Here is a 25,071-nt window from a genome sequence, read left to right as displayed (position 1 = left end):
AATGGATAACGTAAACGCCTCACTACAGAACTTTAAAGTCTCCGAGTGTGTTTCTTCATGCCTTGGGGAAGTGCTGTAAAGGGCTTATATTCGCGTACAGTGTTTTGTCTGCCACTTGTACGAGTTTCTGTTTGGACTTCTCATTCTCCTGCTGCCTGATGGGAAGAAATGGACAGTCATCTCCCTAGTGACTTTATCTCCCCATCAGGAATGAGTGCAAGGGGTCAGATGCCCCTCTGCGTGCTAGTCACCATCTGCTGACAGCAGCGCTCTCCTGGGAGAGCTGGCTTTATTTACTGACAGGGCTAATATGAGGAGACACGTGAAGTACTTTGGTTTGTGGAAGAGGGCAGGAGAGGCATGGTGCTGTGAAAACATTCCCACACACTCTAATGGCTCATTCACATAGAAAACAAGCGAGAGCCTTCAGCTCTTTCACAGAGCTCAAAGTAGAACAAACAGACTCAAGAACCCCAAGGCACCAGTCAAAAAACACTTTCCTAATGCACTAATACTGAGATGCTCTCCATGACAGCTTACCTATGAGGCTTCAGCACTCATTTAGGCAACTAAATGACCTGGCTAGATCGAAAAGCTGCTCAGTATCTGGTAGCTGCTGTTGTTCGCTGTTAGCTGCTAAGTTCTTTTTGAAAATCTAACCTTTAGTTTCCTAAACCTAAACCTCCTAAAACTGGTTATAATAGGTGAAGCATGCATTGGAAAATTTTATCGGTACAGTCACCAGTTGATTATTTTCTCTTTAAAATAAAATCTGTAGAATGCAGGGTAAATACAACATGCTTAAAAAGAGATACGCGTTTTGCTTTATAGTTGGTAGAGCCATACACAGATGCACACGTGAGTGTGTAACTTTAGAATATAATTTGAGGATCGAAAAGAAGTGACTTTCTGAATTAGGTCTCAAACACAGTTGAAATACATGTCGTGGAAAAGTCCACATTATAAGCTGTTTTACATGATGAATGATGTTTAGTGAACAGCAGCATTCATTATTCTGGTCTACAATTTATAAGATGTATAAGAAGACAACACAAGCAGTGATACTAGGTCAACCCACAAGTTTGTGTGGCTCAGTATCTGACCTCTAACACCAACCTGTATTGCATGATTAGAAATAAAGCATAAGAGAGCAAACTTACAGTGATTCTTCCATTAAGATACCCTACCAAATACGTAATAATTTGTGATTTAGGGAATTCCAAAGTCTAGTATGGTATCACAATATAGCAAAGTATTATGTAAAAAGGATTTCCTGCTTGTTCTAGATGTGCTATGAAACTCCTTAGTTCTTGCATTTTGAGAAATACTTAATTACAGTACTGTCTTCACCTACTCCATGGCACTTATTATTTTTCACATCTTTCCTCCATTCATCTCTTTTTAATTCCTGAAGGGTCCTAGTCTAATTTATTTTCATACAGAAGCTGGTCCATATTTGTTACCATGTTTGTTACTCTGTCTTTTCCAGTTATTTTATATCTTCCTGTGCATTGCTGAGTGGACCGGAACTACAAACTCCATACTGTATGGATGTACTGATCATAATATTTGATGATATTTGATCACTATTAAGCATTGAGCTAGTATTTTCATAGAAGTAGCAACAGTAACTCTATAATCTTAATTCCTGCATGACAGTATTAATTGTAGCCCAGCAAAATAAATATGCTTGTATATACGGACATATACACACAGACACACACCCCCTATATTTATTTTCAAATGTAATATATATGCATATAACAGTCTATATATCTGTAGTTAGCTCATTATATGTAGTTAGCTCTGTTTCCCCTCATGGGAATTAAGTTATATGTATTGAATTTTCTGCCTTTGTATAGCCCCATTACTCAGTACTGTAAAATTCCTAAACATTTTTTCTAATTGGCTTTTGTCTTTACTTCATTGCATCCTCAGTAACTCACTGTCTACTTCAATTTCCAGATTATTTAGGGGTGTATGTTGAGCAGTACAGAGGCCAGCAGAGATCTTTCTGAGAAAGCAGTGATAACCTTCCACCAGAATGAAGAATTACTTCCCCTTTCCTATCTTTTAATTTAATAGAAGACCTGATGTTTTTTAATAGAGCTTAGTCTCTTTCGGAGTCTTTGGTGGGGACCTTTTAAGAACAAATGTAATCCATTCATTGATGTCTTGACCCTTTATATTCAACCAGTGTACCTATAGCCATGTAACATCTTTGAAGAATGGGACTAATATATACACACTCCCTTTTCCACTTTTGCTCACTCTGAGTTCTTGTCAAAGTCAATATAGCTCAAGGATTTGTTGAAATGGATGTAACTATGCAAAAGCATCAGGTCATATATTAGCAAGGGCAGGAGCGCAAACTAACCCTAAGTCGATAATTGCATGTTACATTTGCTTTAGTTTTTACTGCTTCTGAAGGAAGGTTATGTCTAATTTAAGCTTGATTCTAAAAATACTCATATTTGGCCTAAAATAACCCCACTTTGGGAAAGTGCCACTGCAAATGTGAAGTTTTTGAAAAGGCTTCACTTTTTTGGTAGATAAGAATATTGTTCAGTTCTATCTTCCAATGTTTAATATACCACATTTTTCAAGATGTGTGATATAGATCAAAGGGCAGGATTTGGTCCTTAGTTACCTGCTGTTACTGGCACTAATCTCACAGCTATTGAAAAATGATGCATCAAATTTATATCACTGCAAATGTCACTATTCTGAATCTTGCATATGTTGCCTGAGCTGTCAGTAATAAAAATCTGTTCTTAATTATTCTCCCATTTTAAAAATAATAATTTTCTAACAAACCAGTGAATAGGAGTTTGATGTTTTCTTTGGCTGGAAACATTTTAATGATTCCGTACATCTATAAAGTTCTGTGTGCTTTTATGATATAATAGCTTTTGCAAATGAGTAGGGTTTTCCCATTTAAATCCCTATGGCTATGAAGAAAAGCTGAATTTGTTTAAAACTGAGTTAAGTTTAAAAGTGAGTAACTTAAGGAAAACATTTTAAGAGAACAATTCAGCAGAAAGCAAGACATACAAAATTGGGTTTACATGTGTACAGGTATGCAAACTATAAAAATGTATAGTTAAAATTAATCATATTGTATATTTTAATATTTTGTCCATCTTATTGTTTTTCCTTAATAGGAAAGAATAGGGTTTATTTTTGCTTCATTTATATTACATGGAACTGATTTCACTGTGACGAGAAAATGAAAATAGCAAAGAATATTAAGAAAGTATAAGAAGAAAAATGAAGGCTTTGGATAGTATCAGATTTTCTGGTTGGAAGCAGAATAATCCAGACCATAAATCCTATTTGCTTTTAATACTCTTTTTTTCCCCTCCTATCACAGTACTTCTTTCAGTTAATTACCTTCATTCAAAGCCCAAAGAAGTGAACTGAAAAGACTCCCTTTGAAACTTTGGACTAGTCTCATAGATATGATAATTACCATGAAATTTTACCTTCATTAAAGGTTGAAGGTTTAAAATATACAAAGAGTAGTGTGCTCTTTCTTCGTTTATTCCATGTGATGATAGACTCTAACATTTTAGCTCATTGCTGTGCTTCACCAAATAGTGTACCTTTTGGAAACATGGATATTAGCAGCCAGTCTAGAAAACATACATAATATACAGCTAAAAAAAATGTTTCTTTTTCTTGTCCATCTGGTCTTGGCAACATGTATTTAAACAGGAGCATATAAAACATTTCATACAAAACACCCTAGTGAGACAAGGGGAGTCAAAAGAATCTCAGTAGACATAATACTAGTTGATTCTGGATAATATTTCATTACCTTGCTTGGTTGCTTCTCAAGTCAGACTGTTATATTACTGTTTAGGTTTCTGGTTGTATCTCTGTATCTGAAATTCTAGACAGAATTAGTCCTTGCACCTTGAAGTCAAGCAAACTAATATTTATTTTGCCAGAGACATTATTTATTTAAATATTTTTAAAGTATAATGCCAAAATGCTATGTAATCAAAAAACAGTAAAACAAAAATCTATAACTGGGTGCAAACTAGTACTACAAAGTTCAGGAAAGCTAGAGAAATAGTTGCTGATATAAGGGGGGGGGTCCTGCCCTTTTTGCATTAAATTTATGCACTGATTGAGACAAAGATCCAATACAAAAAATAATACGTGGTCTCATAATTAAAGACTATCGTAATGCATGCACACAAAGGCTGAATTAGAGTTCTACATGTTGTCTGGACAGAATTGTACAGAAGAGAATCCAATAGGGTCTGGAGCACTGACTTTACCAGATTTTACATCTGTTGAAACAATGGTCAGCATAAATTTTTAAAGTGCAAACTTCTCATTCTATGAGTGTCAGATAACCTAAATGAAGGAGTTTCTCCTATTTTCTCATATAATAAGATTATTTGTTCAGTATGTATGTATTAAAATAATCCATGGAGATTAGTGTTGTATTTTAGAATCATTTTGGTCAGGATATTTTAGAATGGTGTGACAACAGGCCCAGATGTGTCCAGCCTTAAAGCTGCAATCACTTCTTAGGAATCATCATCTTTGCCAGTTCTGTTCTCAACATCTTTTATTTTCAGCTGGTCTTCTGACAATTCTTGCTGGTCAGGATTTGTCAAAATGCTGTCCAGATAAAATGTGTTTTTTTCAAATTTTCAGATCTAAGTGACCAGCTTATGGAAGTGGTTGGTCTGGAAGGAGCCATGGAGATGGGACAGATATACACAGGTCTGAAAAGTGCTGGAAGACGGCTTGCCCAGTGCTCATCTGTTGTCATCAGGTATCGGCAGCTTTAATTTGCACTGCATTGTTGTAGTGAAACAGTAAAGTTTTATATATTATCAGTTCACTTTCTTTCTACTGTACTTATTTTTTGTGAAAGTATAATTTTTGTATATGAAATATATCTATTCCATCCATGTTCTATGCCCATACATCTTCCTTTCTTTAAATATGTCAAAAACAAGAAAAAGGGTGTTTATATTCAGTCTTCACATGTTGTATTCAACTGTCATTTCATCCTATGAAGAAACGTTGTCAAGCAGTTGGAGCAGAAGGAGTAAGGCATGAACATCTTGGGGTTTGTTATTGACATACAGTCCGTGCAATTTTGAGCAAAAAGTCATTTAACATTACTTTGACACATTTTAACCCATTTATAATGCATGCCTCACCAGGGAATAGTAGCATGTAATTAGTATTTGTAAAGCATTTTTTTGATCTGTAGAAGTCAAAGTGCTCTGTTTTTAATTTATTTGTTATTTACTGAACACTGACAAGTCACTATTAATAAATGTGTTACAATGTGTAAGCTGCTAATGGTGGAGCATGCTAATTTAGTTGTATTTTATTGCTTACTATGCTAATAGTGACCAGAACATTCACAATAGAGGAAACTTGGATTAGAACTCAAGGAGAAAATAATTATTCTAACTTTCGGATTAGATAAGGACTGGAAAAGAGAGAGATGGTCAACTTTTCCTCAGTGAAGAATTTCACAGGAAGAATTTTCCAAAATTTTAATAAAATCATAAGCTTTACAATTATAAACTCCCAAAAGCCTAAAATGAGCATAAACCAGAAGATCATCAATAAAAACTTCAAGGAAATAAGTGGGATTTGCCAAAGTGGCTGGCATATTTTTGAGACTCTTCTCAATGACTGGGTGATGTTGACTTCAAAAGTACTTTCTCATGTGGATGAGGCAGAGAAATAAGATCACAGAGACATTCCAACTTTCTCTGGATACCAAGAGATAATTTTTATAATCCCACATCAGCAGGACCACTACTAAAAAGATTCAGAACCCTTCCAAACCTATAAAGTGAGCGCTCATTGAACATTCTTCCCTTCCTCCACTTATGGCCATAGATGACATTGGATAATCCCATGAACTGTTAGTCATTTTCAAATAATGTCCAAACCAGAATTTCCATTGACCAACGTGAGCGCTCAGTTGATTCATTTTTCCATTGTTAGATTTATCTACTCCACGTTATTTCTAATAGTCTTGTATGCAAACTATTATAATGCAGAAATACAGGTTTGGAAAAGACCCAGAAAGATTTATTATTATTATTATTATTATTACTATTATTATTATTATTATTTATTTTCTCATTTATCTATACTTTTCTTAATGTGGTATCCAAAACTAGACAGGGAACACTGGCTATAGCTTTATCAGTGCCCCTTTATACAATTTAGATTTATAACATGGTATGTTAAAGCCTCTGAATATAGTACAACTCTCATGTTATATGAGTGCTCTGTCTAACCCAGAGTTAGACACAAGCCTAAACACATCTTTTATGGTTCTAATAAACGGTGATGACAGAGCTAAAATTAATTTCTTATTTCCTTTATAGTAGTCAGTCTAAATTATAACAAATAGCAGAGGTTCTTTTGTCTTTTCAGTTAATAAGATTTATTCCTGAAGTTCTTGAATAATTCACTCTTTATTTCGCAAATTACAGACTATTCTCCCATGTGAGAGTTGTGTATTACTAGCAAGATGTGTGAATGTTTGCAGGGGTTTTGCTTTGTGTGTTGAAAATCAGACTAAGCCTACTAAGTGACTAGGTTACTTTTGTAAGCATGTTGGGTCATACTGGAGGCTACATAGAAGCTTAGGGGTAAATCAGGATTATATGTGTGCGCTATCACATATATCTCTCCTTAACAATACATTTATCAATTCTGTCTAGTTACTCCTACTTATACTATGAAATATATCACTTTAGGACCAGCAAGTCTCTGCCTATGCAGATAGATGGGGAACCTTGGATGCAAACCCCTTGCACGGTAAGGATACTGGGAATACCGGGGATACTGGGATACTCTGGGAAGAGTGCTGAACAAAAAATTTAGGAACTTTTTAAACTAGTAACAAAAATTACAGTAGTCAGAAATATTAACTGATTTATTTACTTTCACTTCTTCAATGATAGAAACAGAAACTTTCAGTTTAAAAGACAACCATTGTCATCAGCTTTAATTCAATTTACTTAAGTAACATCTTCACACACTATTATATGGTTCAACACCCACTGCATTTTGAATTTATCATGCTGGTTTTTTCCCACAGGTTAGGATGGAATAAAAAGACATTTATTTCAAAAGTTTGGAAAATACTCAAAGGGTGCAGTCCCAGCATCCCTTTACCCAATGTGATCATTTATTTATAATGATGTATCAGATATATAGTCCATATTGCTGAGGAAGAGCCAATGTTAGTTTTGATGCTAAAGTGTATAAAGCAACCAATTATTCTTTAAAAATTTAGGAAGATTTTCCATTGTGCTTTTGAGAGTTCATATCAAGGATGTTTTATTGAAAGCTGAAGTCTTGACTGTGCTGATTGAATTATACAATACAACTAATACTTAAAAAATCCTTACAGTTTAAAGGAGAAATGAAGGAAATTTAGTTTCTTGTTTCAGTGCCCACGCATATGAAGTGAGGGCAGGTAAACAGCAATTAAATGGGATGGGATGGGATGGGATGGGATGGGATGGGATAGGATAGGATAGGATAGGGATGAGCTTGCTCACAGGAGGTTCTTTGAGTAACTGTTCACAGACAACACAAGAAAGGTGTGGCTCTAAGAACTCTCCGTTTTCATCTCTCTGATAAATTGTAGAGGCTAACCGAGCATTTGGAGAAGATACTGAAGAAATTTAAGCTCTTTATTGTTGAATGTAGTCTTAGTAGCATGTTTTAATATACAATTTTACTAATTTTGTTTTCCTAAATAAGACCCATGTTTTTAAGTAGGTGAATTGCTGTAGCCTTGCAGCTTGTAAGTATGACAAAACAGTAATGTGACAAGGAAGAAATCCCACTACAGATGGGAGTAATTCTCCAAACCAGGCTACTGGATCACTTTCATGAACTTTATGTCAGTAATAAAATTAAAGGCTACACAAAGAAGTAAAAGGGAGCACCTTCACTAAGGTGTGGCAGCTGATAATGTGTAGGTTAGGATGAAATAAAAGGGTTGTGATAGTTCATGTTTGCCAGATACACCATAGTGTACAGCTGAACAGCAGGGAGAGTGCCTGAACTCAAATTCTCTGTTAAGTGCTCAGATGCTGCAATAAGAGGAGAACCATGTGAACACACCCTGTGTGAAGGCAGAACAGTGGGGCTTTTATGAGATTTATTCCAGGAAACCTTTTGGAGTTAAGAGATATCATTATCTTTACCTCTTCTACAGCTATGGCTCAGTGCAGAGCAATAGTACTGAACCCAGCAGTTACGTGTTCAAAAAAAAGACATGTAATTTTTCAGTTGCCAGATTACAGAAGAGAACTTATGGAAGGATGCTGGCAATAACATGTGCTTTTTTTGTCTTGATTGCTTGCTCTGTGCAAAATCCCTGCTATCTGATTGATAATGCTAGCAGAGGCTGCCTGCACGATTGAGGACAGACCTGGAAAAAGAGACAGTTCTTACATTTCAATTACTGCCTTGAGGAAACAGTAAATTATTACTGATAATTACTGCTGTCCAGTTGAAGTACCGTTTTAAAGGGGATAGAAATGGCATATACTATTCTGTGGAACCCATCCTTTTTGCTGTACCATTGTTAAGAGAACAGACTTTTTGTTACACAGGAAAAGCATACTGTTGAATGTATTTATTTCCTTTGAGAAGAAAATAGATGAACTATTTGTCTAGACTACTGCGCCTCTATGAATTTAGATACAGAATTATTATTTTATGTTATATTATCCATTTTTTCAGGAAGCGTTTTTTCTCTGCTGGGGAGCTTAATGTATTTATTGTAATTGCTCCTTGAATTATAGTATATCTACCCTGCTCTATTTTCTACATCTTGGAAAGGAAAAAACATGTATGGTCCAACCTCTTCCCTCCCCACTAATTCTAACTACACTACAGTTTTTCCTTGAAGTTCTCTGCAAAGTAGCTAGGAATTCCTCCTGAGACAATGACAAAAGTGGATATTAGCTTTCTCTCAACCAAAGTTTAAGACTGGATTTCTAAGTGTGTGCTTCAGAGAGGTCTTTGTTTGGAAGCCAAAATGTATTTGATTACAAAAGTACTAGGATGATACCTCAGTGATGTGTATCCAAAACCAGAGTCCGAAAAAAATCATAAAATAAAAATAAATTCTTATGTGTAGCCAACTGTGTAGCCAATTATTTGAACCTGCAATAACTCAAATTTCAGAAAAAAACAAAGAGGAGACAAATATAAGAATCATGAGCTTTTGTCTTCTCTGGAGGCAAAACTGCAGCTTTCTCCCAAAATTACCTGAAAGCAAATGATTAATGACCAGTTTTTAAATCTAAAAAAGTGTGATGATCAGATAAAGAAATCGATGAGTTTAGTTCCTTAGGAAACGTATGAGAGTTTGATTTTTCTTCTATTTCCCCTCTTAGGAAATTTCTTTCCCTAGCTCTTACAAGGAACTGAGGCTCATATACAGAGATGCTGGCACTCCTACATCATGCATCGAGACATGGGGGGACATTCCCGTGCTACCTCTTGTTTCACGTCAGGTTGCTGAGGGAAGGTGCTTACTAGTTTACTAGCTATATGGCTTTAAGGACAGAAGCTACTGTCTCCACACAGTACTGGCTTGCTTGGATATACCATCTCACTAGTTCTAGGGGAGAGACCCCTGCACCTTGTCATGTTGCACAGGTTGCGTGCATCAGTTAGACACAGCAGCTGAGTCTCAAGTTTTTGATTCTTTGGTACTCCAACCAGAAAGCTATTGTTAAAAAAGATTGCTATTCCTCCTTCTCTAGCTGTCTTTTAGAAGGTTGAAATAACACATGTTTTATTTTGGTGTGATCATCTCAGGAACTTCAGTGTCATCGAAGTTCAGTAGTTTTATGGACTGACCTATAAAAATTACAGAGACTAAGTGAGAAATAAATTCATACAATTGGCAGGTATTGAATCAACCCTGGCCCAAGGTGCAAGTGGTTAAGCTCAGATATCCTCCTCTGTTTCTGCTTCAGATTTTGATACAAATGAGAGTATTTTTCAAGCGATTTTTCAAGAAATCAACCTGATCAAAATTCTCCTGCTATTCTGTTATGCATATTAAGGAAAACAAGTTCTGCATCAAATCCCTGTTATGTGTGGGATGCAGGCTGCACATGCAGGCTTGGAAGTTTATTTCCTGTTGAGGGAATCAACAAGTTTATCTTTGCTACTTCTCCTTTCTGACTGGAAAAAAGTTTTATACAAGTAGCATGAGTTGCTGACAGCTGTCCCCTCTTATGCATATAGAGATCATGTTCCCCCAAAATGACAGTGTGGACTATAAGAAAACACTGTGGGATGCAATAGACAATGCAGTGATTCCCCAGAAGCTGTGATCTGTGAGTTTTCATTCCTGCTATCAGTTTTAGTACTTAAGAAATTGTCATGTGCTTATTTTTAACTTCTGTTATGATCTCCTATTGCACACACACATAGCCTCCCTAGATGAGAGCAGGAATGTGTTCCTGTAGGTCCTGTGCATACTTAGAAATGTGAGTGGCTTGGTCTAAAGATCCGTCATCCAGAATTATTCACTATGTTGAACACATGCAGGCTGCAGTGTCTGACAAAGTCACTCTGCTCTGGTATAATAAGATGCAGAATCTGAACATCAAATTCTATTGTTTTCACTGTTTTTTATAGAAGAGTCTTTGAGAGGAGGAAAGATGATAATGTTAATATTATGTTAAACATCTCGTCTGATTAGCTGAAGAGGAAATTCTATCAGAGCTCTCCCAGACAAATATAGCAACATGAAAGGTATCTATGGTTTCACCTGATCTCCAAACAGGTCATTAATAGTAATGAAACTTCAAAGACTCTCAAGCTAATTCGATAAACTTCTAGCTTTAGCCATCAGGATTTTTTTTAAAGAAACGTAATCTTTCAATTTAGCTACATAAATTATTAGCATTGTTTTGAAAAAATCCATAAGAATATTCCATCTTAATTAGAAATAACTGTGATTTCAATTCTTTCATCTATTCCTGACTTGGTTGGCGTCATATCTGAAAGAGTGTCAAGCTGCTAGCAACATTAAATTAAAAGTAGAAGACAGAGCTATAGAAGATGCAAGAATATTGCCGAAATGGAGGAACAAAAATGAAAATCCATAGCCAGAGCCCACCTAATGGACGGCCAGAAATATAATTTCGTAGACATCTGAAACACATAGTATTTTTAGAATTATTTACTGATAGGAATACTTGTAGTAAGCCATTTAATCATGGCACTCAGAAATAATATTTAAAAATATTATCATTTGAATGCACCTTAAAAATAAGTTTTGAATGAATGAATGGTTCCTTTGTAGCCTTTCCTTTAGTCCCTAGAGATGTGCTGAGCCTGAGCACAGAGGTCCTAGTGAAGTCCTACCTTTGTAGTTAAATCCAGAGAGAAACAAGAACTAAAAACAAAAAAAAACCCTTTTACTAATAATCACTATACACCAGGGCTGGGTAAGAAAACTAAGAGTCACAGATTTGCTTTTATGTAGATCCACATGAAGAAGCTGCAGCTGTATTCTAGACTCCGTCTGTAAAGTATCTTCTTTCCATGTCACTGAATGTAGTATTTTCTTATCAGTTGTTTATAATGGGAGAATTTAAACTTTTGTGTCTGCCTCTTTAAAGCAAAGAGGAACTGGGTCCTAGATATGGTGGCTGACTTTAGTAGAATATTAGACAATTAGCACATAGTTAACCCATAAACGGAAGTCAATCGCTAGAAAAAGGTTTTGGTGTTATACTAAAATGCTGCATTTTTTTCACTTATGAGCAACAATGTGCACGCATTTCTGTTTCGAGGCCAGAGTGATTTATTGAGTTTCTAACAGTTTATTTTGCAGCTGGGCATTATTTTTTGTGCTCACAGGTACACTGCATGTTAATTAGTTTTGTTTACCTATGCATATTTTTTCTTAAATTCACAACAGTAGTTTTTGTAATTGACAAAGCAATTTACTGCATGTGTGCTTTCTGCACCCCACACAAATGCTCTAACATGTAATGCACCTTTCTTTCCAGTTCAGATTGTTAAGAAAAGAATTAGTTGTGACTAATTGCCAATTAATTTGCAGTGGTTTTAGGGATGAGGGGGGAAAAACAATTGCACCTACTAATTAAAATTTAAAATATTCCGAAGTGTCATCTTTAGGTGTCTGTGGAATACATAATTTCCATTTTAGTTCTGCACTGGATCTGTAACAACCCTGAGCTTGACAGCTCTATTAATTTAAAACCTCAGTGATACCTATTAGTACAAAACATGAAAAAAATGCCATTAATCATTTATTTTAATTTTGCAGCTCTGTCATTTTCTCGGTATGTTTAAAAATTATGATGACACCATAATGTTTTCCAATCTACCTGTGTGAAGGGGAAACGGATCACACTACTTAGGAGAGAGACTAGAGTATATTATTAGAGCTTAATTAATGCCAAACTGATTAGATTTGATTGCGCTTTGCACAATAATATTGTTAAGAAATTTATTTAAAAGATGTGTTGTGTAATGCTATATTTAAAACAACTGGTCTAGATCTGAAGAGATTTCGGCCAAAATACCACATAATGCAAGTCACAGGTTAATTTTGTTTAGTACTGCCTACATTCTATAGGTCTTACTCATATCATGATACCCAGTGTAGCTCTTGATCACCTATGGGAAGATAAAAGGTTTTGGTACTCCTGTGATATAGAGGTATTGCATCCCTCCATTTCCTGTAAGAGGAGCAGCGTATGGGCATCTAGACTGTGGGAAAATGCTCATACCCTCAAAACTACCAACATCCAAACCCCACTGATAGCATGGAACAAAGTGACTGTAAACTAATAGCTCTAACCTACTAAGTTTTTTCTGTCAGTTTCTCCTCTCTGTCCTTAAAGTACAGGGTTTCTTTCTTTAACATTAATTGAAATATTATAAGCAGAGTTGATTATCTCTGTTTCCAGTTTTCTATTCTCATTCAGCATTGTAGTTAGTATCTGTACTTACAGCACCATGTTCTGTCTTAGTAGTAAATATTTAGGCATTCTGTGAAGTCAGGAACACGGAGGTAACCAGCACATACTGCAGAAAAAGGAGTATGAAAGGAAAACTGATTAACCTAAAAGATACAGTTATCACACTAAAATTACTCATGCTCACTGCATTTCATTTAGTGGGTGCATTGTACTAATGTGCCTTCAAGGCATATTTTGAAACTCCGTCCTGCTCCTGAAACAAATAAATGTCTGGTTTATGCATTTATAAATGTCTTTAGTATCACAAATTCAGGTTTCTCCTTTATCAGAAAATTTGCTATCAACAAATAGGGAGCAATTACCATCTCTTCTTTTAAGAATTATGCTCTTTTTTAATTAGATCTGGTGTTCCTTCCCAGGAATACATCATTGGACACACTTTCTAACACTGGAAAGGTGATTTTGAAATTGAAAATGCAGTATTTTTCTGCTAAACCTATTTACTAGGTACACCAGCCCTTTAAATTTCTGTGATCATGAACCCATAGGATAAAATCTTGGCGTCAGTTAGTGAATGAGAGTTTTGCCATTGGCTTCAACAGTTTGAGTTTAGCCTATAATGTTGTGTATCGTGCTTACAGAAAAAATCCATGATATCTTAGCAATTCATATGGCTATATACTTTCCCCCTAAATGGAATTGTGTTATTTCCTCATTTTGCCTATTTTTAACTATAAATTTGTGCCAAATATGCCAAATAGAAGGGTTTTTTTCCCCAGCAGCCCTTCAGCCACTCCCCTAATTTATGTTTAGAATGTCCTCCATATTTTCTGTAAATTATTATATATTTTCAATAAAACTGAATTTTTATTCTGGAAAATAAAAAATTATTTTCCAGAATTCCATAGTAATTTGTATGAGTATGTTTGTCAGAGTATCATCAGTTCCTAAAAATGTGTTAAGCTAGGGTTTCAGCTTTTGGGATTTTTGTCTAAGCAGTCTCTTTTTCTCATGTGTAAATCACAGATTCACCTAGGAAAAATGAAAAACAAAAATTTAATATGTATTATTTAAAGCTTTTATAATTGTGCTTCTACTAAAAAAGACATGAGGTTGCTTGCTGAATGAAAGAGAAACTGAAAGGTAAAAATTAGTCTTTAGACACTCCATGTGCACACACACAGAATCTATATACAGCTATAAGTAGTGATTTCTTTATTTTTAACTAAGCTAAATCTTGGTTGCTTGTAATTAAAGATTTTTCTCTCTTTTTTTTTTTTTGTCCATTTCAGTCTCCCACACAGCACTTTCAGTGTTCAGTCCTACTTTCATCTAGAACACTATTTCTCTTTCTGAGACACTTAGTGCTGCTTCCCATCTCAAAGTGTGTACTGTCACTTGTCACCCAAACTTACAGCACCAACTCTGGCAGCACTGCCAGTATGAAAACAGAACTGAGAGTCCAGGGCAGAAACGCATTGCCTGAAAGTCTTGATGTCCTGGTTTCAGCTGGGATAGAGTGAACTGTCTTCCTAGTAGCTGGTACAGTGCTATGTTTTGAGTTCAGTATATGAAGAATGTTGATAACACTGATGTTTTCAGTTGTTGCTCAGTAGTGTTTAGACTAAAGTCAAGGATTTTTCAGCTTCTCATGCCCAGCCAGTGAGAAAGCTGGAGGGGCACAAGAAGTTGGCACAGGACACAGCCAGGGCACCTGACCCAAACTGGCCAACAGGGTATTCCCTACCATGGGATGTCCCATTTTAGTATAGGAACTGGGAAGTGGGGGCGGGGAATCGCCGCTCAGGGACTGCTTGGGTGTTGGTCGGCGGGTGGTGAGCAATTGCCCTGCGCATCATTTGTACATTCCAATCCTTTTATTACTGCTGTTTTCATTTTATTAGTGTTGTCATTGTTGGTTTCTTCTTTTCTGTTCTGTTGGGACATTCTTATCTCAACCCACGAGTTTTGCTTCTTTTTCCCCGATTTTCTCCCCCATCCCACTGGGTGGGGAGGGGGGCTGGGCGGCTGCATGGTGCTTGGTTGCTGGCTGGTGTTAAACCACGACACTTGAGAAAGACAGAATTAGCCTGTTTCAGGCAAGACAGTGCAATGGTCCAGTGTCTATTACAAACATACTGATCTCTTTTTATCACCCAAAGATAAGATTTTTTAATCTTTTTTTTTTTCACCAGGAGAATAAGGAATAAATGGTTATCATTGTTAACCAATGCAATGTTAACATCCACAACCATGCATAAGTAAAAAAATATACCTTAAGTTTACACTTTATTTTTGTATTTTCAGAGTGTAAAATATATTTTACTCCACTGGAATCATGCCAATTTATAACAGTTGAAAATATGTCTTGGAGAAATGCATATAGGACTCCATCCCCATGCGCTTGAGTGGTTAATCATGTTCAGGCACCTTAGCTGATCTCAGCTTATAGGATACAACATACTGAAGAGGTCATGGTCTCTGAAACAGATGGCTCAAGCCAAAGAAGAACATTACAAATGATAAACATTTTCTCAATATGTAATTGCATTCATCTTCAGCAGCATTGAACAGCCCCAGTCCAACACGCAATCTGTATGGGGTCTCAGGATTACCTCACCTCTTCATACTAGAGCCATCTTTTGAGCTTTGCTCTTTCATTCATTTTAAGATGGAATTACTATGATTTATCTCTGAAAGGAAACTCTGAGGCCATTCCTACTGCCACATCATGGCCAAATCTTGCAATAAGCTGAACCCTTATGACTCTCAAAAAATTCACTCACAGCAGCTGCAGATTACTTCATATATTGATCCTCAGGATCAGGTTGATGTCATCACTGTTCCTAAGTCCCAAAATATGTCTTATGAAGCATGTTAAAGTTACAAAAATCCTTGAGGCAATTTTCCAGGACCAGATCATCAGCTGATATGAAGTGACATCAATGGAATAATGCCAATTTACCCCAACTACAGATTTGGCTTCCAAAGTGGTGCCTGAAGCAGAATTTCTCATGAGAAAATAAGTTGATACCAGTCTTTGAAAGTGAGAGTTATTATCTGTGTGAAATTAATCTAGGTTGCCAAAAAAACCCTGTATGCTAAATTTGATACTAATGAACAATGTTGACAAAAAGAGGTCATGGATGAAATTTGAGACTGATGAACTAAGGTGGCATGGAAATGAGCATTTGGAGAGTAAAGTAAAGGCTCTAACAGAGTTAAACCAACCCACTCATTCTGTTGAGATTTTTATGTTTCTGTCTCCTCATATTGTAAAGTAAATTTCCACCCCAAGAAATGTCCTGATCTATATTTTAATGAGCCTCTGCACGTGACATACATTTTTTGTTTCATTACTATTAGTGAATGACAAGTGAAGGATATTCATTTTAACTTGAAAATGTCAGGTATGCACTTCAAGAGATATATTTTTCCAGTTTTTAATGAGGTGGTGTTTCTTTTTGAAAGAAATACCCATCTCTGATGTGGGTACTATGCAGGTGACAACTGATATTTAATAAGTGATGGTTCTTGTATTAGTCGTAGTTCACTAAAGAAAATGTCTCGGATTGCTTTTGAAAAACTCTTAGCGTCACTAGCCCAAAGGCAAGATGTGACCTTTTTATTACATAATGAGAATCATTTATTATCTTACAATGTATCTTAAAGTCACAGACAAAATGCCACTTTGATAATTGCTTTCAATTAGCTTTGAGCATAGCATACATTCATAAAATGTCTTCTCTAATTTAGACTTGAATTAGAGAAAATTGCAGACATAATCTACTTTAAGGTTGTCTCATTTAAGGTGATTCGTAGTTTTATATCAAAGAAATCAAAACGGGTGGCTTTAGAGCAGTCTTACAAAGTGTTTTAAATAGTCTTTTCAATATTTGAGTGTATTCTATTAACAGTTAATTAACAAATTAGAGTGCTAGTTCATCTTTTTTGACCTTTTTTGTGTATTAACTTTTGACTTTCATTCATAATGGTTATTTTGAAATTAAGCAGTGGCCTGTGTTAAAAGAGAAGTACAACTTGAATTGATGTATAAATAAAGCATACAAAGACATAGCTCGTATCTTAATCGGCAACAGCTTGGTCTGTCAGCATGTATGTCCTTTCCAACTTTTAAATTCTTATTCATCTTGTAAAATGTAAAATATTCAACAGCAAGCAATAAATCCCTCACTCAAAAAGTAAAATCACATATTAGCATGTATTTTATTGCATATAATTTTTAATATTGATTGCTTGTATAATTTAAAGTATCTGTGGAAACAATGATTACACATAGATTGGTTTACCACATATGTAACATCATTTATAAAAAATACAGCTATTTTCCTTTCATTTTTGATTAAATGAAGAAGGTTTGGAAGTTGCATACAAAGATAATTCAGGCATCTCAGATACTTGGAATTGAACTAACTCAAGGGTTAACTCTGTTTTTCTTCTTTCTTCCCCCAGATAAAAATCACTCACAAGAACCAAGCCCCCATGTTGATGGGACCTCCTCCAAAAACTGGTCTTTTCTCTTCCATCATCAAAAGAACAAGGAACCACAGCAAGGAATAAGCCTATGTAGTTTAGTTTTTAGAAAACCAATTAGCTTTGTTGGGCTTTGGAATATTTATGCTGGAAATCTTTCAAGAATTTTAGAATATCTTTTACTTGCAAAATCATGGATTTTGGTTTAACAGTTTCTGTAACTGAGCTAATGTAAAACTATGCTACTAGAAAAAAATATTGTCACAGTTTTGTAGGCATTTTGCATGATGAAAGCAGATGTTTACATAAAGTGATACAGCATATTTTTTGTTGCATGCGTTACCATTTACTAATCTATGGGCTAGTTCTGCCGTGGAATATGGGAAGAGAATGCCATAGGTAATTTGATTTTTTTCTCTTTTCCATCTCAACTTTTTCAACTAGAATGATCATATGCCATAGGTTCAATAGTATCTCTTGAATCAAACATCTTCACATCAATAGCCAATTAGACCTGTTTCAGAGTAAAGTTTATTACAGGTCTCATTAACCTGTACTTTTAGTTTATCATTTCTTTCTACCCTGAGAGTATTTTAATTCAGCTAAGCATTAAAATCTTATATCTTATTCTGATAACTCGTATATATGTGAGTAACTGTACCTGCTGAAAACATCTAACAACGTGTGCAGTATTCAAGTGATCATGATTACCTTTGTATAAGTTTTTGTATGATTGGAAGTCAGTGCAAGTTTGAGCAAAAACTATAAGGCTAAGGAGATCGTGCTCAGAGTGAAGATAATACTTGCAAAACTAGCCATCAGTGTTGTCTGTTGAAACACTAGAATTTTTTAATGAGCAATACATCTCTGTAACATGGCAAACTTTAAATCATTCTGCATATTGACCAATAGCATAGTGCATATGCACACAAATAACCAAAGTTCATGCCTAATAAAGTGCATTTCCCACCAAAGATTTAGTGAAGGATGCTTCAGAGAAATTGGTTAATGCATAATTAATCAAGTTCACTGGAGTAGACTCACTTCTGAAAATTTACAGTTCTTTTGATTATGTTGGCAATGTCCAGACAAATGTTGGGGTAGGAAAAAACATTAAATTAATTGTGAGTAAATACTCACTTTTCGTTTGTTTCATAAATTGATAGGTATAGACACATACTCTAAATATTGAGACATAGACACATACTCTAAATATTGGAAAATTAAACTTATATCTAATTTTGTTGTCATTATTATTTATAAATTTATGCCATCCATAATTTACTCAGCCCCTAAATTAATCTCTTAAGGAAAGCATAAACTGTTATCTATTCCCCTTTTGTAGTCTGCTGTCTGGAATCAAAACATTTCTTATCATAAATTTTGGGGAGGCAGTTGCTCAGGTTTTTACTTTCTTAGCCCTCTGAGAGACTTCCTAACAGCTTAGAAATCATAATACAGGGATTTGTCTGAGGTTTGCACAGCACTGTCTAATGTTGAAGGGAAGTCCAAGAATGGCAACTTTTTTCAGTCTTGCATATTAACAGTCTCAATCAAAACTTCTTGTGCAGTCTTAACATTGTTCAGAGTGATCTCCTTCTCAGCTCTGCATGTCTTAAGTTCTCAGAGATTTCATCAAAAAACAAACAAGGAAAAAAATAAAACTTTGCTTGAAATGCATGATTTCCCATTTTTATCTAGACTTTAAAATGTTAATGATTTATTAAATCTATTTTTCTATTGATTCATTCATCCATTAAAAAAATAGTACTTCATCATTCTGTAGTGCACGGTACTGTGCATGTGTTTAAATAAAGTTACTATCATTTGTTCCTCAGTATAAGAAATCATCAGAGTCCTAATTTATATAATAGACACTGAAATAAAAGTCAGTATATAGTTGGTAAGGATTATGTCTTTGAAATATACAGAATGTGTTCTGTAAACATTAGGAGGTAAATACCAATTAATGTTATGTTCAGCATTAGGTGGAGAAATACGAGGGCAATTAATTGCTAAAATTAAGATCTTGTAATTCCCCATTATTGGGTCCAGTGGTGTTGACAATCACAGTTGCCATAGAAGTAAACATATTTTTTCCTGTGCATTGCAAACACACACCCAGAGAAGCATTTGATGCACTTCTTAAATGCAAGCATACGTAAGTATAGAGCAAAAGATATTTGCAAAAAGAATGAACTTGCTGACATAATATTACCTAAAGTGTACATTGGTTTTATGAAATTATGGTTACAGGTGATAAATATTTTCACATAACTTGACATAGGATTTTCTACTAATGCTCTCAACTTTTTGTGGCAAAAATGTGTTTAACAATAATATATAATGTGCTCTATGATTATCTCATGAACATTGTAACTCGGAAAACAAATAAAATTATACATAAGCTATTATTTAATAATGTATGCAATTTTAAATGTGCCAGTCTGTAATAGCAAATTGTTCACAACATACTTTTTCATATAAAGAGGGATATATGGGTTCATGTAATCACGGTTACATACAATTCTGATGACCTATAAAAGGTAAATCAGACCTGTTGGTCAGTATGTATCAAATTCTCTCTGTAGCAAAATATAATGGAGCAGCCATTTTACTGTATTGGCACTTACCATAGCAGTGACAGTCTGTTTTTCTATTAATCTTGTTTGGTTGTTTTTTTTAACATGATCTCTAATAATTTAAAACCATGCTCAGGTTGAAAGTATTGATGAAGAGAAAATCTTAAGAGTACATAAAACATTGGATGAAAGGAAAATGCTTGATTTAATGACAGAGAACTTCAGAGGGGGTTCCTTTTTTTTTATTTCAGTATGCACAGAATTAACTTCATGAAATTATACACCAGTGTATGAAGTGAAACAAAGAATATATGCATATATCTTCATATAGCTGAAATAGATGCACTTTTCTTACATTGACTGAAGAGTAGTAGCTGTAAACCCTCCACTGTTTACAATGAAGCATTCTTTAAGGCCTCATTAATGATGTTTGCAATATAAATGGAAATTACAACTATGTAGGAATTATATCTGACACTGGATTTGCGAATTTTTCATCTCCCTACTAGAGCATTGCAGCTGGGCAATGTGCTGAGGAAAGAACGTGATGTCTCTGGAAGAAACCTTAACTTCTGAAACTGGTTAGCATCGCTCTCACTTCACATGAGTTCCTGTTAAAAGGAGGTGGAAGCAGAATTTCTTGCAGAGACAAATACAGAGTTACTGTTTCCAGTACTTGCAAGATATTTGTATGCATATCATCATGATTATTTAAAGCTAGGGGGTTAGACATCGTGATTTAGGCTTATTGGTGTGTGTACGTATACGTGCATGTTAGATCAGGTAATGCGCTGATATGCTTAGGGCTTTGATGAGCTGGGAAGCACTTAGTTTCTGAAGCAGAAGTAGATGTTCTGTAACATTTCCTCACTCTTATCAACTCTGTAGTATTGCATGTAAATTGCAACAATGATTAGCTAATATCCAAAATTACTTAATGCAAATAAAGTCACAGACTTCAACGTGTTTCAAAATACCAGTGTAAGAAGTAATACAGTCAAAGAATGTGTGGGTTAGATATAATTATTGTAAGAAAGGGAGAAAAATACCTTTTTTTTTTTTTTTTTAACCTCTAGGTTAATATTTGTTTGCTGAGACTATAGCTATTCAGTGATTATTAGCGATTTAGGGTACTAGCACTATTCTGTAACTTACTTCCTTCAACCCCAACTGGCTTCTGGGGCTTGTAATTCTGAGGTGGATGGATCATAGCAAGACCAAGACTTTCTGGGAAGCTCTCACTTCAGAGAACTGATGTCCCTCACCTCTCTGGAAGAGCGACTAGAGAGAATGGCTACAAAACTGGAAAAAAAAAGAGAAAGAATTATCTCTAGACAAGAAAGCAGGAGATCAGAGAACTCTGCTAAGCAATGACAAAACAGATGTTCAAAGTGATGTGTGAAAGGGGTGGGTCGCTCCAAGGCAGCCCACAGGAATGGCGGTGTGAGGCCTGGGAGGCCAGATGAAGGTGCTCAGGGCTAACGAGCAGTCACGTGCCAAGGAAGCAGATTAATTTGATTGATTTAGAGAACCCCTCCATTTAGAGCTGTAGGAGGTGGGTAGTGTTTCTTTCCTTCATAGGGAGAAGGATTGTCTGGGAGGAGTTAGGCCCAAGAAGAGGAATAACTGAGCCCTTCATGTGAAGGGAGAAGGGCTTGCGAGCACAGGAGAACCGAAGAGCGGGCAAAGGAAGATAAAAGACTTGCCAGGGCTTTGTTTACTTCTGAGTATGTTCATACCCTGAAAAAAAGACATTTGCCTATGCTGTTAAAAAGCAGTTTGGCAAACTGCTAAGCAGCTTGCATGAAAAAAAAAAAAAAAAATTTAGAAAGAGAGGTGAGCCTGAGAAACACTGTTCAATGTTTTATGCAAGAGCGGTGAAGAATGTGTCAACCTCTTGTCATATAATTGCTGCTTGTCTCTAGCTCCGTCAGGTCTGAAAGCATTTTGTTTTCTCTCTTCTGTCCATAAGGAAAGAAAATTCTTGTGGTCCTGCTGAGGTGAGTAAAAGCCTTACTGTAGCCCTGGCTGGAAAATAAATAAAACATAGGCAAGATCTGGAAGCTAAATCTGTTAATGAGATATAAAGTAATAGGTAAAAATCTGCGGCACGCAAGGATCTGAGGCTGTGCTGTGCAACAATGACTGATGGTACAAAGTCTCTTCAGGTCTGTCAAGATTTGCTGGTGTCCGCCCAACCTGGGCTTGTGCCATGGGGAGCCTTCTGGCTCTTACAGCCCATTTACACTCGGACTATGGATTTTCAGTTGATTTCGAAATAAAGATGTTTGACCTTTACTGTTCTGATTTGTGTGTCCGTGGCATAGACACGGGTGGAGCTTTCCCATTACCAGGTTCTCTTACTTTTACAAATATAGCTGAAGCAGGGAAGCTTATCTATGACCATTGACTTCCATTATGTGAAACTGCCCAACAGCTTGAAACTATAAATAGGCAACAATATGTTCTAGGTATCTAGAATCTGGCATGGTGATATTTCAGAGGCTGCTTTTTTTCCTTTCTGATTCATTGTTCAAAGAGACTACCTGAGAAGCACCTCAGGGCTCTCTTTAAATATGACTCATACAAAGAGTAAGTGATAATCATCAGGTTTTGTTATTTATAGAAAGGTGGTAGCTGCGTTGATAAAGCAGCAGTTTCATAGTGAGGTGCCCATTTCTAATAAATGTGGAAAATTATTTGTGGCGTTTAACTGAATGAAAAGCAAAGATTTTGAATTTTCAGGACAGTTTTTAGTCTAACCTTGATGTTGACTGAAAATACTTAGCTGCTGACTGACCTATTTGAAATAAACTTTTCTTTGTTTGGGTTTTTTTTAACTAGGGTCAAACTCACATGCTGTGAAGGAACACAGCAATTTGCATTAATAAGTAGCTTTTCTGGACAGGGAACTGAACACTTCTTACTCTTTTGGTGAAACTTGTATTTATAGGCCATATTCTGCCTGCCAATAAGAAAATACAAGTTGTCAATCTTCAGGCCTGTCAGTCTATTTATGTGCAAAAAACGAACACATAATAACAATTCTTCTTTAAACTATTTGTATCTGCAGAAAGATAGTGATGATTTGTATATCCCTCAGTGAGGCAACTGGACTTTGCAAAATGAGCATCAACACTGTGATTTCTGCCAAACCATGAGGTTGGCTGTTGCAAGTGGTGTGGTGTGGGGTTTTTGAGTGTGATGCCTTGTTGTATTGTTGGGTTTTTTATAGTAAATATGAGTGAGTTCCAAACCTCTCTTTTTACCCCAGAATTATAAGGACTAGAACTTTGATTCAGACATGTATTTTATATGTTTATGGTGTGCGTATAAGTAAGCAAGTAAATGCCGGAAGATCTATTCCATTCGAGCTGAACTTTACTTCCATCTGTTTAAATTCAGTCCTATTACTGAAGGAGAAACCAACAACTTGTTAATTTTAGGTAGCTTGGGAGGATCTGGGGGAAAAATGGGTGTGTTGGTTTTTTCTCTTGAGTTGTATGACCTTGTTACAATATATACAGGTAGATTAAGAAATCTTCACCACTGTTTTCTGTGGCTGGCAATTTTTTTTTTTTTTTTTTTTTTTTAGCCAGCTTAATCTATCTCTTAATGGTTCAATGTAATTAGTTTACAAGAAGAAGTTTTGAAAGATTTTGTCCAACTGTCTATTCTACAAAGTCAAGCCTTGCACTGAGATGCAAATTCAGGCCTTCATACTTTGTCACTAGTGCTAGTGAAAAATTCCTTAGCCTCTGTTCTATCAAAATATACATAATTGTGAGGAGGAACCTACCTTCCCTGATCGTTCTGTTTTTTCACTGGATTCCAATTTCAGAGCAAAATCAGATTTACCTTTTTAAATGTGAAAATATTTTGTGCTCAAATGTCAAAAGGAAATGTAAGGTTTTAATTTGTTTCATTCATTAATTCTGTTTCATTAATGTACTGATTAACTAATATTGTAGTATAACTGACTTTTCACTTTAAAAAGCAAAAAGTGAATGAAATGATGCTCTTACTTTATTTCAGGATGAACCTAATTCTTATTTCCTTTAGGAGAATTTTAACATTCTTCGTATTTGTTCAAGATCCTGAAATGAAACATTCAACCTTTGTGCTGCTGCAACTGTCACCAGACTAAAAGCCTGCACATCAAATTCTATTCTTTATTTAACATCTCTGCATTTTTATTATTCCAATAGCTGCACAACTCTTAAGAGTTAACTTCAAGGAGTTTATTTTTGATTCATAGTTCCTCCTGTTTCAGATGATTAATTTGCCAGTACAGGTCTATCTTGTCACTGAAAAAAAGAGATAACAGAATAATGTTAAACAAAAAAATATTTCACATAGCCTAAAAGTTCAGTGAATATCTTGATAGTTCTCTCAGAAAAAACAGCAGTGGACTCTGGTTTTCACTAAAAATAGAATGGACAGGCAGTTAAAGAAGGGAAATCCCATTATTAAGTTATGCTAATTGTTATAAGTGAATAACAGAAGAATATTTTAGACTAGGTATTGTAAAATAAATTATTGACAAGGCAGATATAATGTTTGTGTTTCCTCTAAGCTACTGAATACACTGTAACTCAATTGACAATAATTCAGTCACATTCATGAGGCATTTGTGCGTCACTGTAATTCATGGTCCTTAATGTGTGTGTCAATCTTCTGGGTGAACTATCAACTAATACTGTGTGATAGCTAATCTGTGAACACTTCTCACCTCACAGTTACCCAAAATGTGTATGCTGTCTGAAGTTTTGCTATTCCTCTTTTGGTCACTGTACCTTTATCACTGAGTAATGTTAGAATGTCTAAGCCAATTGATATGTTAAAATCCTTTCTGTGACAATCATCAGTCTTATTTTTATGGTCTTGGGACAAGAGGTGAGTGGACTCGCATGAGGTTAATGGGGCTTTAAGAAAATGTTATGTTCCTTCAGTGCAAGATAAGGTTCTCTTCTTCTGATGGGAATCCTGTCACT

At 35.5% G+C, this 25,071-nt stretch overlaps 1 protein-coding gene across 1 annotated transcript in view; it reads left to right on the top strand.

The window, feature by feature from the left end:
• The window catches only part of DGKB (diacylglycerol kinase beta), a 367,812-nt gene extending 347,694 nt beyond the window's left edge, over positions 1-20,118 (top strand). The window contains exons 24-26 of the mRNA XM_075050079.1: positions 4,675-4,795; positions 6,759-6,819; positions 17,475-20,118. Of these exons, the coding sequence (XP_074906180.1) occupies positions 4,675-4,795; positions 6,759-6,819; positions 17,475-17,582 (290 nt within the window). The 3' untranslated portion in view covers positions 17,583-20,118. The remainder of the gene's footprint in view (positions 1-4,674; positions 4,796-6,758; positions 6,820-17,474) is intronic.
• Positions 20,119-25,071: the final 4,953 nt, after the last annotated feature.

Source organism: Buteo buteo, chromosome 2, assembly GCF_964188355.1.
Source record: "Buteo buteo chromosome 2, bButBut1.hap1.1, whole genome shotgun sequence".
NCBI lineage: Eukaryota > Metazoa > Chordata > Aves > Accipitriformes > Accipitridae > Buteo > Buteo buteo.
This window is presented reverse-complemented; position numbering and strand designations above follow the sequence as displayed.